Source organism: Battus philenor, unplaced genomic scaffold (assembly GCF_028537555.1).
Source record: "Battus philenor isolate CCGP_79_NKW_IND1 unplaced genomic scaffold, ilBatPhil1.0.hap1 SCAF_3, whole genome shotgun sequence".
Lineage (NCBI taxonomy): Eukaryota > Metazoa > Arthropoda > Insecta > Lepidoptera > Papilionidae > Battus > Battus philenor.
Window position 1 is genome coordinate 4,423,134 of NW_027181693.1, and position 13,504 is coordinate 4,436,637.

The 13,504-nt window shown below is 30.5% G+C and overlaps 1 protein-coding gene across 1 annotated transcript; it reads left to right on the top strand.

The window, feature by feature from the left end:
• Positions 1-221: 221 nt before the first annotated feature.
• Phm (Peptidylglycine-alpha-hydroxylating monooxygenase) lies at positions 222-12,874 on the top strand. The gene is made up of 9 exons (XM_068770619.1): positions 222-548; positions 2,999-3,056; positions 4,163-4,250; positions 5,915-5,990; positions 8,295-8,421; positions 9,982-10,030; positions 10,721-10,866; positions 11,526-11,715; positions 12,526-12,874. The coding sequence occupies exons 1-9, from the start codon at positions 432-434 to the stop codon at positions 12,692-12,694; spliced, it is 1,020 nt and encodes a 339-aa protein (XP_068626720.1). The 5' UTR covers positions 222-431; the 3' UTR covers positions 12,695-12,874.
• The last annotated feature ends 630 nt before the right edge of the window (positions 12,875-13,504 follow it).

Consider the following 13,504-nt stretch of genomic DNA (forward strand, 5'->3'; position numbering starts at 1 on the left):
TACTTGTCTTCACATAGGCCTGGCAATTCAATGTATAAAAAAATATTACTATTAACTAAAATTTTAGACTAAACTTTGTATTCGTAAAATATTATAAAGAGAAAAATATTAATGCATACAAGTTATTAACTCATCTGAAGCGAAATTAATAATTTTCACGCTAGAAACCCTGAGTATGACGTCGGTACTCAATCAAAGTATCGATCAGATGTTCTACGCGCTGAATATAATACAAACACTTGTCGCTTTAGTTAATAATTGTTTACCATCGTGTGCAGTGTTGTGCATGGAAATTACAACACACCTTCGTGTACAAAAAGCTTTTCTGTTAAATTATTAAATACTACATTTTCCTCATCAAGTATCTGCGTGTTATACTGGTTTTTCCGAATTATTAGACTTATTTACAAAGTATATTGATCTTTTTCATTATGAAGATTATGATTTTGCCTCTAGTCGCCACGTTCCTTGTCATCTATATTTCTGGTGGATCTACTTATGAAGTTTATTCTTATAATTTTCTAATGCCAAATGTCTACCCGGATAAGGTAAAATCTCAATATCAAATATTAATTATTTTATGTTTTAAATCAAGTTGTGCACTCGCTCTAGTTTAAATTCGCCGAAAAGTTTTAATAGTAGAAAAGGATCAACACCTTATTTGTTATAATAACTGAGAATATGTTTACATTGTACATTAGTTTACATAAAACTTGTATTATTTTATTGCTCCTAAAAAGAAACGATTTTATTGTTATAAAAAATCCACAAACTTATTAGGTAATGACAAATTGTTGGATTTTATTACAAAAACATTAAATTTTTACTTGTGCACCTTTAAAAAAAATATGTACATGCATCTTTAATTTTCTTTAAAATTGTTGGTACTTCTTAATTAATTATGATTTTAAACTAACAAAAAATTAAATACAACTGATGCGTTTTTACCAGGTATGGCTTATAGAATTGGTGGTAGTGGTTCCTTACTGTGAGCCTTATTAATAAGCTCACAAACACTTAACCAGCTATGGAAATAGCTATTATTAAATTTATATTATAAGATAGAATCAGGAATGAGGAGATCCATAGTTGAACAAAAAAACTGAAATATCCCTGCTGATTGGCAAAGGGGACCCCATATGGCCGCAGGGGTCATACGGTTCTGAAGTAGATTAGGAATTAGAACATGCAGCATAGGATGTCCACCCACAGTATGAACAGATGACCTTATTAAGGTCTCTGGAAGATATTGAATGCAATCTGCTTACAACAGGTTCTATTAAAAATCTATGCGGAAGGTTGATGTTCAGTTATGTGTGTCCATTGGCTGAAATGTTGATGATGATGAACTAAAAATTAATAATATTATGCCTATCCGTTATAAAAGCTTAGGAAAGATTTGTTTCTAATAATAAAAACTTAAATAATAAAGCTTGTTACAAGATTTCTTGCTTTGGTTTGTGCATTAGCTAACTTTGTTCTTCATACTTTTTGGAAACTCATACAAGTTTATGCTTATAAACAAAAGAACTATACTTGTATGTGTGTTCAATAAATTATAACCAGCCAATAAATTAGAATTTTTATGATTTGTTTTTAACACTAAGTACTTGCTGTTGTTTAAAGTTTATTTTCAATTACAAAATTTAATATTTTTAATTATTATCCTGTTTTAAATGTGTGCATATGCTTCTCTATTTTCCATTAATAAAGTATTATGTGGATTATAAAAAACTATGTATATGTCTTAGCAATATGGCATGATTAAAGTAAATGTTATTGTTTAATAGACACTGCACAGAACTTTGATGCTAGTTTAAATGTAAATGACAGAGAGAATCGTTGTATAGGGGCGACATTTAGATCTTACAGATAGATTCTAAATAATCAATATATGTTAATGACTTACTTTCTGGGGAAACTATGTTAAACTAAAATAGTTGTATGTATACACAACTTAAGTATTGGAAAGCTTTAAATTCAATTTGAAAACAGCAACCAAATTATTCTCATGTGCCAAAAATTATATGAAAGGCTTGAATAAAGTTGGTACCTTGAAACCTTATACTACATACATTACTTATAGTAGAGTTGAATACAGGGACCATGTTCAGTATTACTTCTATGCTACTTATTAGGCAATGGCTCCTTTGTTAAATCTGCATTCTATTTTTATGGAAACAAAAAATATTTTTATTACTGTATTATATATACAGTGTGTTAGCATATTTCAGTATATATTTTACATTTTATCATTTCTAATATACTAAAATTATCCATACATATTCAATTATGATCAAATTTTTTTATTAACCTTGATGATTGACCTTACAACCGAAGTTATCCATATTGTTGAATATGATGATAACTTACTATTATTCTGTACATTGGTAAATAACCACAAGGGGAAGTCCTTTTAAACATACAACTCACGTCATACTAGTTGATTATGTTCTGTTTAGAATATTAAAGTAATTATGTATGTGTACAAATAAATGTTTGTCAAAGACTTTTGTAAAATACAAAAGCTTTGATTTGTTTTACTTCGGTACGTCTGAGCTAACTCTATTCTTTCTCCTTTACTTTTTTTTTTATTTCTAACAGGTTAAGATTCTATGGTGCGCGTCAAATTACCGGATCGAATATTGTTAGCAGTGTATATAGAATTTACCATTATTCATATTAATATGTTTTTTTTTATTATTGAATTTCCTTTATTTTTTATTTAACATATTTCATATTATATATAATAACGTTTGAATTCTCAAAAAATCGGCGAATCTTGCATTAGTCTCGCCTAGATTCTTCGGTCCATTTTCGGAAAGCGTAAAGATAGATTTTGAAGAATCTGTGATAACTTTTTTTTTCTTGAGGATATCCCGCTGTTTATGATATCAACACCTCTCTCTCTCTCACTCTCTCTTTCTCTCTACTTCTCATTCTCCCTTTCCCCAGATTCATATACGTTGGTAATATCTAAGTCTTTTTATTATTTCAGGATGAACTCTATCTCTGCACGCCTATACGTATCTCACCGAAGGTCAACTTTTTCTTAGGTTTGTTTACATTTTATTGTCTGCTTGTTTACATTGTTTATGATAATACTTTAGTAAACAAATGATTGATTTTCTCATGCTGCATATCGCCGTGTATAATCTCATGCTATAGATAGTTTATTTACAAATAAATTAAAGAATTTATGTGTATCATCAAATGAATTGAACGATTGAGTTCTATTAGTTAATTATAAGGCACTGCTTGTACGAATGAAGAAAAAAGTTCTTTAAATATTATATTTATAAGGGGTTCTGTATTAGTATAGTAATTTCATCTGTATATTTATAATTTAATTTAATTCATCTGTATATAATACAAGAGATATAAGCAAATGGCATTGTATGTCAATGTATGGCGATTTAATTTAAATGTCACTTAAAAGCATTGTTTGCTCATAGGAATTTAAATAAATATCCCGTTTAAAATGATAAAGTGCTAAAGGAAAAACTAAACTTCTTTGCAGTTCCTCGATCATTCTAGATGGAAGCAATCCTGGAGTTTCATTCGCCACTTCTAGCGCTAACGCTTTCCGAAGTGGTAGTAATATTAATTATGGAATAGCAACAGGCCAAATCAAGGTTTGGTCCTCTCGATCTCTTGAGTCAGGGAGGAGTCAAGGGAACACTTGAACCGAATCAGTTCATGGAGTGTACGTCTAAGTGATCGTACAGCCCGACAGCCTCCTAATCCTCGACGCTCCCATACCTTAAATAGTTACAGCCCTGCCCCTTCAATCCCGCGAAATTTGCAAATGACACATGGGCAGTAATAGAAGTGACGTCAAAAAAAAACTTTATCTCGAGGGTTCCGAGAGCCTCGGCTCCGATCGACTTTTTAGATGTTCCAGCTAATCAGAATGCCCACAAGCTCTAAGGGCTCATAAACGTACGCTCCGTGAAGTGATTAGGCACATGAGCTCTAGAGAGAAGACTATGTAAGGGCAGGAACACAATATCGTCTAGCATTTTAGGGTGCTTGAATAAATTGAACCACGGCTTTGTTGGTTGCTATTGTCGGATTATTAAAGCAATCTATTTAGGGATATTGCGAAAATAAGGTTTACATTTATCGTTGACCTTGATAAATTATGATAATTTTTTTAAAGTTGGATTCGAGCCCAAAGCATCCATGCACACGGTTCATCATATGCTGGTCTACGGATGTTCATCGCCAGGTTTAAATGAACCGGTTTGGTAAGTTATCATAAATAATTACATCGTAAATTTCTTTTCTTTTTTTTATTTCTTATTTGACGTATATATTTCACCGAAAATATACGTTGATATAGTGAGTACCTACAATATTTTAAGGTAAAGTCAATGTAACAAGACGTATCATGATCGGACATCAATTTGCGGTTTACATGCGTCCTATCGATGTACCAATTTCAAAAATTATTTTATAGAATAAGATTTGCTGTGTTAAAAACTAAAAAAAATTTTTATTTAAGCGGCCATTTGCGCTCAGGCGCTTTTGAATCGTCGATTATTATAACATTATAAATAATAAGTTAAGGCTCGGAAAATCTGTTGAGAAAAGCCAGCCAGAAATATAACAGTTGTTATTTTTAATAAAATTCAACAACTTTTCAAGTGTATTGTGTATCGCTTCATTTGGTAGTTTATTTTAAAATCCTAATTGCGGGAATCAAGACTTAGGTAAAATGTTTTTTATTCATTCGTTTATAGATAATTAAAAGAATAAAAAACATCTAAACCTACGAGTATTTCGCAATATTACAATTTCGCATCTGCCATTTGCGTCATACTTAAAGTGAAACAGCGGATCGATACGAAAGCTCGCTGAAAATCGGTGACGCATGAGCTTTTCTACTTATCGTATACATTTTAACAGTACCTACGTAATCGATTGAGTTTGGCTATAAATAGAAAGGCGTATATTTTTGAACATAAAAATAATATCTTGACCTTTATTTGAAAGAAAGGATTACTGGTTTTATAACATTAATGGGAATAAGTAAAGCATATTGCCTTTTTTTAAGTGGCTGTCTATAGTATACTTTACTACTACTGGCTAGTTCAGTGGTGGCCAATCTACGGCTCGCAAGCCACCTGCGACTCTTTGAAACATTATTTGTTAATCTCGTTAAATGTTCGCTTTTAAAAATTAAATTAAAATATTTTAAAACACAGACAACAAATAACTGTTTACTATTATATTAAGTAAAATAGATGATTTTATTTGTTGTTTCATTACACAGATTTCGTACCTTTATTTATATTTTGGTCTGCTGATAGGTGTCGTTAGCTGCGACAGTTATATTTTTAACTAATGTAGTTAAATACATTCAATTGTATTCTGTGTTACTATAAAATAATTGTAGCAAATGAATAAATAAAAAAAAACAAATTTATTTATTAATTTAAAAAACTTTTTACACATTTTATGTATAACGACGAACTTAATGGCATTCTCTACCAGTTAACCACTAGGCGGTGTAGAGATAGATCAATTAACGTAGATGAAACATGTAATATCATAAAACAATAATTAAAATAAAAAGGTACAATCAAATTGAAAGGAAATATAATCACATAAAACTATATATAATTATACCATAATATATATATTTAAAAATCTACGTATGCTATTTATAAATATAATAAATAATAAAATCGAATTGTCGTGATGATTCCTTTGATTCGATTCATGGTGAAATCACTCTATTCAATCAGAATATATCAGATTCAATAAAGATATTCATCAAATTTATTTCTTTGCTGTTTATTTATTTATGTATTAATAACGCTAATAGAAAGGACGATCACGCGTGTACTATCAAACATAAAGTATTACATCAATCTCGCGTATATATCAATTGTTTTGTCCGTTTTAGGAGCTGTGGTGAAATGCAAAACAACAAAGGGGATTCCCGATATGCTTCGGCGAACCCATGCCTCGCTGGATCACAGGTACATTTTCACTTATGGCTACAAGCCATTGTCTTTTAAATTCATATGATGAATATATTTTATTATTAACAATTTAAAAAATATTGTTGGAAATGTCATAAAATTTACAACTAAAATTTGCAAAGTCATATTATTGAGAATTACGATAAAGCAAAAGACATTTTTAATACAGAAATTAGGTAAATAAAAATAAATATTTAGTCTGTAGGGGTATGTGATCGTCAACGCATCTATAAGAGATATTCCACAGAAATAAAATTGTTCATTTACATCGGCATAAATGCGGGCGAAACTCAACATACAGGCCCTAGGAAGAGTCCCACAAGTCAATCAAATTTAAAATTTATTATTACAACTCACATAGGTCTGAAAAAACCGTAGATTATCCAGAAACACAAAGGCTAGACCCATGAGAAGCCTGGTCTTTTCCAATCTTTCTATACAGATCTGAAACCTGGACGCTGAGGATTCTGGATAGTCGGATAATTGACACCCTGAAATGCGGCGCAGGAGACAGAGGTTCAAATTCTCGAAGAACTCAACACTAAAAATTAAAAAAAAAATTTAGACACTTCACTCCAAATGAGGACTTAGTGGAACGTTTGGTGGTGCAAGGCAAAGTGAAAGGCAAGCGATTTCGATCCAACAAGATGTAGAGATTTTATTGAAATTGCCACTAAAAACTCAATAAAAGATGCGCTTATAAAAGATTGTTACAACAATATGTTAATAAATATTAGCATATTTCACGCGATATACAAAAAAAATTAACTTAGAATAAAGAAACTTAAAATAAAACATAGTGAACTAAATTACTAATTATTTAACAAAACTAGATTAAATATATACAATTATAATAAATCAATCAATCAAAATCAGAAAAAAACGAAGCTAATAATAAATGAACAAACTAATTAAAAATTGTGTAGTGAACCTATTCAGCTGTGTATTTAGGCAAGCTGACATTTGATGTTACACATTGTTACGTGGAGCAATGGTTTCTAATTGGTTTAAATCATTCAACATTTCATCTGACGTACGACCAGCTTCAAGATATAATCTGCTCCTATAAATTTCCAATAGAACCGGTTAGAAGCAGCCAGGGTCTACCGATGATCTTAACAAAGTCGTCTGTCAACCTTGATTATTAATATAATGATAAAGAACTTGATAAATACGAAAAATAGCATAACAATTATGTAATAAGTGAAAGCCGAAATAAACAGATTAAAGATAACATTTACTGTCCTCTCATTAACACAAGATGATAAGATTACTAATTAAGGCTTACTTTTGATTAGATGTTCTGCTAATCGAAAAAATAGGCTGTGGTATAAGCTGAATAAAAAACTTGGCACCAACATAACAACCAGTGGTGGCTGGTGACATTTAATCATGGGTTACACAAAAAAATAAACGAAAAGTAATAAGCTTTACATTTATATACTCTGTCTTTAGCGAACGAAGACATACGTTTTTCATATGTGTGTGTGGGCCAAGAAATCGTTAACATCCATATCCAAAGCCAAACCCCAAGCAGATTTCAGCAAGGAGCCACTTGTTACACATCTAACGAATCCTGCCCACGGTCAAATAAATTCCGGAATTTACAGACGAGGAGATATTCCATGACCACTCTGGAGCCCAGATCTATTAGATCTATTTACATTTATGGAGCTATTTAAGAAATGAATCCTTAAATATATACATCCATAATACAAATACGTTGCGTTGACTGAAAGAAAAAGAAGCTAAGAGATGTCAGTGATTTCTCGGTCTGTACCGACGAGTATTTGAAAATTTATGCACTTCGCTTAAAAGTGTGTTACAATCGAAATTGTTGTCATTTAGATAGTATAATTTGTGAAAAATAAATAAACAAATTTTCAAATATATCCAATGATATTTTATAATAATATTTTTGAAATGATGGCCCAACTTGTACATAATGCATTGAGACTATCTTGACGGTCTGTAGTATTTTCAGTAAACATTTTGGTTTTATTTAACGTCGAAAAACAACGTTCACGTTTTAGTGACGCCATAGTAATGGTGCAAACAGTATTTAAAAATAAGCTTTCAGTAAAAACAAATTCTAATGAAAATTCCAAATAACGTTGAAGTCAAAGGTACTGTTAGCGTAGTCAAAAAAATTAATTTAATATTTCTTGAGGGAATGCACTACACAAGCGTTTTTTAAGATGAGCCGCCTCTGATAACAATAGAAAACTACAGCTGATTATAATCTATTAATACAAAGGAATCAGGTGAAAAAGAGGTTTATGACAGTGAATTTTATTCCAGGTGGTTTACGCCTGGGCACGCGACGCACCCAGCCTGCATTTACCAACCGACGTCGGGTTCCATGTTGGCGGGGAATCATCTATAAAGTATCTTGTACTTCAAGTGCACTACATGAGTAAATTCCCAGGTGAGATTCTATACATGTCTTTGACTATACATGGTGATTTGTTACAGGCTTAAAAGTTTAAGAGGGGTGGATATAGCTCATTTGCTGTCAATTAATCTATGGTACACATAAAAGAAAGAAGAAAGAGAAAAGGTTTACTGTTGACAATTACAATTATCACAAGAAAATTATACTTTATTATAAAAATGATTATGAGTAACATATACGTCAGATTACCAACAATGGAGACACTCGACTATGTATTGCAGTACAACTTAAACTGTACTAGGAAATTACTTATTTTATCTTTAAATTTTTATGGCCGGTTGTTAATGCCCGCAATGGTAATTAAAAGTGGGATTTGGAAAAAAATGGAAATAAAAACGGTAAAAAATAATCAAAAATAAAGTAATTGAATGGAGATGTAAATGCAAGTATAGAATTTTCGACAATTAATCGCGATTGAAACAATTGGCAACATTGAAGTATTAGATGGAATAACGTTATTGCACGTTGAAGGTACAAATATAAATATTACTGTTTCCAACGTTGTAATAATACAATGGTTTCTAAAATAGTTAGAAAAACCTTTTTTAAAATTCGAATCATTACGTTTTAAAATTAATTAATGTTTACTATCAGTCCCAGCAGACTTCCAGAAATAATTGGCCTATCACATTAAAAATTAAATGAATGGATCATAATTCAGAGTGATTATTTCATGCAGGCTGATTGAAAATAGACATAACAGCTTTAAATCTTTTTGCTAACTAAAGCTATGTGTATTTATTCTTTTAAACACTTATAGTAAATAACCCTTTATTATCATGATACGCAGTAATAAGTTTATTTAATTAAAAGAGTTTAGTTTACCGATAGATGGCGCTTATGTTTATTTTCATTTTTCAAATGATTTGTGATAAAAACAAGTATCAAGTTGATTTCTTCTATGATGACATTCCTCATCTTAAAGATGCGTAAGTTCTGACAGAAGAGGCTACCAAACTTTTTATTTAATAATAATCACTATTAAAGTTCGTGATCCAATAAACATGGACATTATTATGTGCAGACGATGGTAAGCTGATCTTCAAAACCCAGGAAGACAATAACACAATTTTTGTGATACATAATTGTTTATTATTTGGAGCACGTATTACACGCATATAGAGTGGTTTTAAAAAGAACAAAACGTCGGTAAATGAGTACTGCGCCATCTAGTAGGTTTTTAGAGAAATTATGATAAAACAGTTCTAAGTATTTACCATTTTCAATTTTTAATTATCTGAAGTAACATAAACTGTTTCCTTGGATTTAACATTCAGATTGGCTTGTTACATATTTTTTGATAATCTGCAATTAATTATTCTTGTTCAATTTTTTATCAAAAATCTATTATCATATTTGTCGCTTTAAACTTAAAGGTAATTTTCATTTCAGCTTACTTATGTAATTTAATACTTAACTTACATGGCAGCGGTAAATAACTACAATGTATAATAGACTTTTGTGTATTAAATCATAGGCCATGTATAGAGAATTCCAAAAAAAAAATCAATCAATTCAAATGAATGCTTTCAGAGGGCAAAACTGACAAGTCTGGTGTATATCTACAGTACACGAGATCACCGTAAGTACAAATTTTTTAAAATAAATTAATTTAAAACATATGGATAGTTAAGTATAGAGAACATTATATTTTTTATTATAAATTTTTGGTAACAAACAATTTACGTGACTACAGTAGCAAGATACTTATCACCAGTGTAATAGGCGAAGTAATTTACAAATAATGATGACTAGCATATATATTCATCATCATACATTCACACAAGATTTTTGAATTTTTAAATAAAATTCTAGAATCTGAAAGTTATTACGATTACTGGTTATTCATATCATTTCCATTTTATCTTCTCTTAACACAATTCTGATGGACATATTTAAAAAATGAATATTCATATTCATAAGACATATAACTTCCGTAAAAATATATATGTTACATTAACTAGTTATATATGTTATTACTATTTAGTTAATTTTATGAATTAATTCATTTATAAAATACTTTTTATAAATGATAGTGGTTCTTTAAATTTCTCAGCAAGATGAAGGCACCTATTTAGTGATCAAAATAAAGTGTAGTTTTTTATAATATTTGCATTTATAACTAACTAAACAATATTTACATGGAAAACCTCCAAATATACAGATCGTCAACGAAAATAGGCTCTCTAATTACGCTTTTAATATGAAACTTTATTATGAAACTAGAATCCGATTTATATATAAATTATCAAACGACAAAACGCTTTAACAGCATGCCGCGACAAGCTGGCGTGATCTTGCTGGGCACCGGCGGCTTCATACCTCCAAACCACGTGGAGCACATGGAAACTGCCTGCACCATAGACGAAGATAAGGTCATCCATCCATTCGCCTTCCGAACCCATACACATTCTCTCGGTAAGCTTTTTAATGTTTTTCTAATATATATGTGTATGTAGTTGTTTTTTTTAAAAGCTTGTATTTAGTCGGTTAGAGATTCGTTTATAATGGTAAAGTATGGGAATAATGAAAAAGTATGGGTTAGAGTCAGGTTGTACTGGAAATGTGATATAAAATAATGATGTATGTATGAGTGTTTGTCGATCGTTGTGAGCAAAAATTTTTAAATAATTAAAAAGTATGAGTGAGAGTCAGGCAGTATTGGCAATGTGTTTAAATGATGACATATGTATTAATGAGAGTCAAGCATTGCTGACAATTTATTATAAAATAGCAATGTACTCGTATATTTGTGTTGATTGTGGCAAGTAATGTTATATAAAATTATAATGTATTTATTTATTTATTCTATTAATTTAATTGTATTTATTGTACTTACTATAAAATATATACATAGTTGCATAACAGTAAAAAAAAAGTATGATGTGATCCTATTATACGAGGCAATTTCTTCCAGACAATCATAAGTATGGATATAGTGGTAGGGATCTATGGATACAGTAGAAGGATAAATAACGAGTAGTTTATTTGTACATATAAACATATGTATATGATGAACCTAGCAGGCCATGTATTACAAAGTAATTTTATGTATGTGTGTGTGTCAATCGTTGCAGGTAAAGTGGTATCGGGATATGCAATCCGGCGCTCAGAACGCGGCGACGCGTGGAGCCTGCTTGGCAAAAAAGACCCGCAGTTGCCCCAGATGTTCTACCCGATCCTGGACTCCAAGCCCATTAGCCGGGGCGATGTTCTGGCCGCGCGTTGTACCATGAACAACACACATAACCACCCTGTCAAGATCGGGTAAGTTGTATTACCCAACAGCTGGTCAACAGCAGATGGCTTGTTAGTACCAGTCTAGATATGCGAATGCATGTTTACCTATATTTAAAAAGTTTGCTTAATATATAAAAATTCCACAATGGAATACAATGATAGAGAACCATACACACCCATCATAGCACACACACTATAATTGTATTTAGATAACCCCACAGAGGAAGTATTGTGAATATGCAATAATAATGTTATATAAGAAACTTTTCAATTTTAAAGAACACTGGCTTTAAATATTATTATTTTTTACAAATAATCTTATGACTTTCGTAATTATTTTTTATAATTTGTGTGTTATTTTAAAATAAGTGTAGTGGTGAGAAAAATTTCGCAAGTTCGAGTGAGCCGAAAAATTACACCAAGTTACCCAGGTGGCTATTACAAAAATAGTTCCTTTTCTTAATTTATATATTAATATTGACGGTCCTTTCAAAATTTGTAGCTACAAATTATCTTTTATGTAAATATGCATCCGAACATCACATAACTTGTTCATATGCAAGCTTGTTCCGCTGAAAAAATTTTCATCGGTCTGTTTAAGCCACTGTTCTTTTTTTTTTCATCGTCATTTCAGCTATAGGATGTCCACTGTTGGACTTAGGTCTCCGCCATAGATTTCAGTTTCCAGTGTCTTCTATTAACGAAATCTCCTGTCCAGCTTGTGGGTAAAGGGACACTCTAAAATCATAAGGTTCCAGCATTCATGCGTTTCTTTAACTTTAAGACAGGGTATTAAACCTACACAGAGAAATAAAATAAATTATTTTTCTCACATAGCGCAACAAACAACGACGAAATGTGCAATTTCTACCTCATGTATTGGGTAGAGAATGATTCGCCTCTACAAAGGAAGTACTGTTTCACCAGCGGACCACCTTTCTATTATTGGCAAAACGCACCAGAAAGTTTTAATCTCATACCGGATCAAGATGCAAGCTCGTTGTAAGAAATTAGAAACCAAAACTGTACAACTATGTATGATTTAAGAAACAATGTTCAAATAATTTTACTTTCTTAAGTTAAAGTTATTATTAATTTTTCATTCAAATTTTTCATTCATGATCTGATATATATTTTATTATTTTCCATGCAATCAATATCTTCCAAACAAATCTGATACATTTTTATATAAAAAAGTTGTTAAACATATTGAAAATATATCAAAAATTGTTATTCGCACTATTTTATTAATGAATGTTTTGGAATGTAATATAAAAAAAATGTAAAACGAATGTTACTATGAGATAAGAAAGGCACCAAAATTTTAATATTTTTTTGACCCATGTATGTTTATTATAAAAAAGATGTTAACTATAAAAACTAAATAAAATCAAAATATTTTTATGTGCCAAATAGTATTGTGTATAGGCAATTAATAATATATATCACGGACAGTAATAACTTTGACGACGATTTTGAAGACGATTAACTTTTATAATTTAATATGAAATTATATATTTATTATTAAAACAAACAAACCCTTAAATTGGATCCGAAGGGGAAGAAAAAAAACTAAAAATTCCAACAAAATTTACAAAATATGGCCACTTTTAATATCGTACAAATGCCATTCTTTACTAGTCAAAAGCAATAATAATTTTGAATTAATTACCTGTCTATTGCACAAAGGTATATCTCTTATTAATTTCACAAATCTATACTTAAAAGGTTACTTTAAAAAAAAACAACTGTTTACAACTAATTTGAAAGTATAACCATATTCCATTCCGTATTCAAAGTATATTTTTAAGTCAAT

Bases quoted from the DNA above. Each gene is read 5' to 3' on its own strand.
- Phm (XM_068770619.1), top strand. From the start codon at position 432: ATGAAGATTATGATTTTGCCTCTAGTCGCCACGTTCCTTGTCATCTAT. The intron at 5,991-8,294 runs GTACATTTTCAC...ATTTTATTCCAG, and splicing joins CATGCCTCGCTGGATCACAG to GTGGTTTACGCCTGGGCACG. The intron at 8,422-9,981 runs GTGAGATTCTAT...GAATGCTTTCAG, and splicing joins CTACATGAGTAAATTCCCAG to AGGGCAAAACTGACAAGTCT.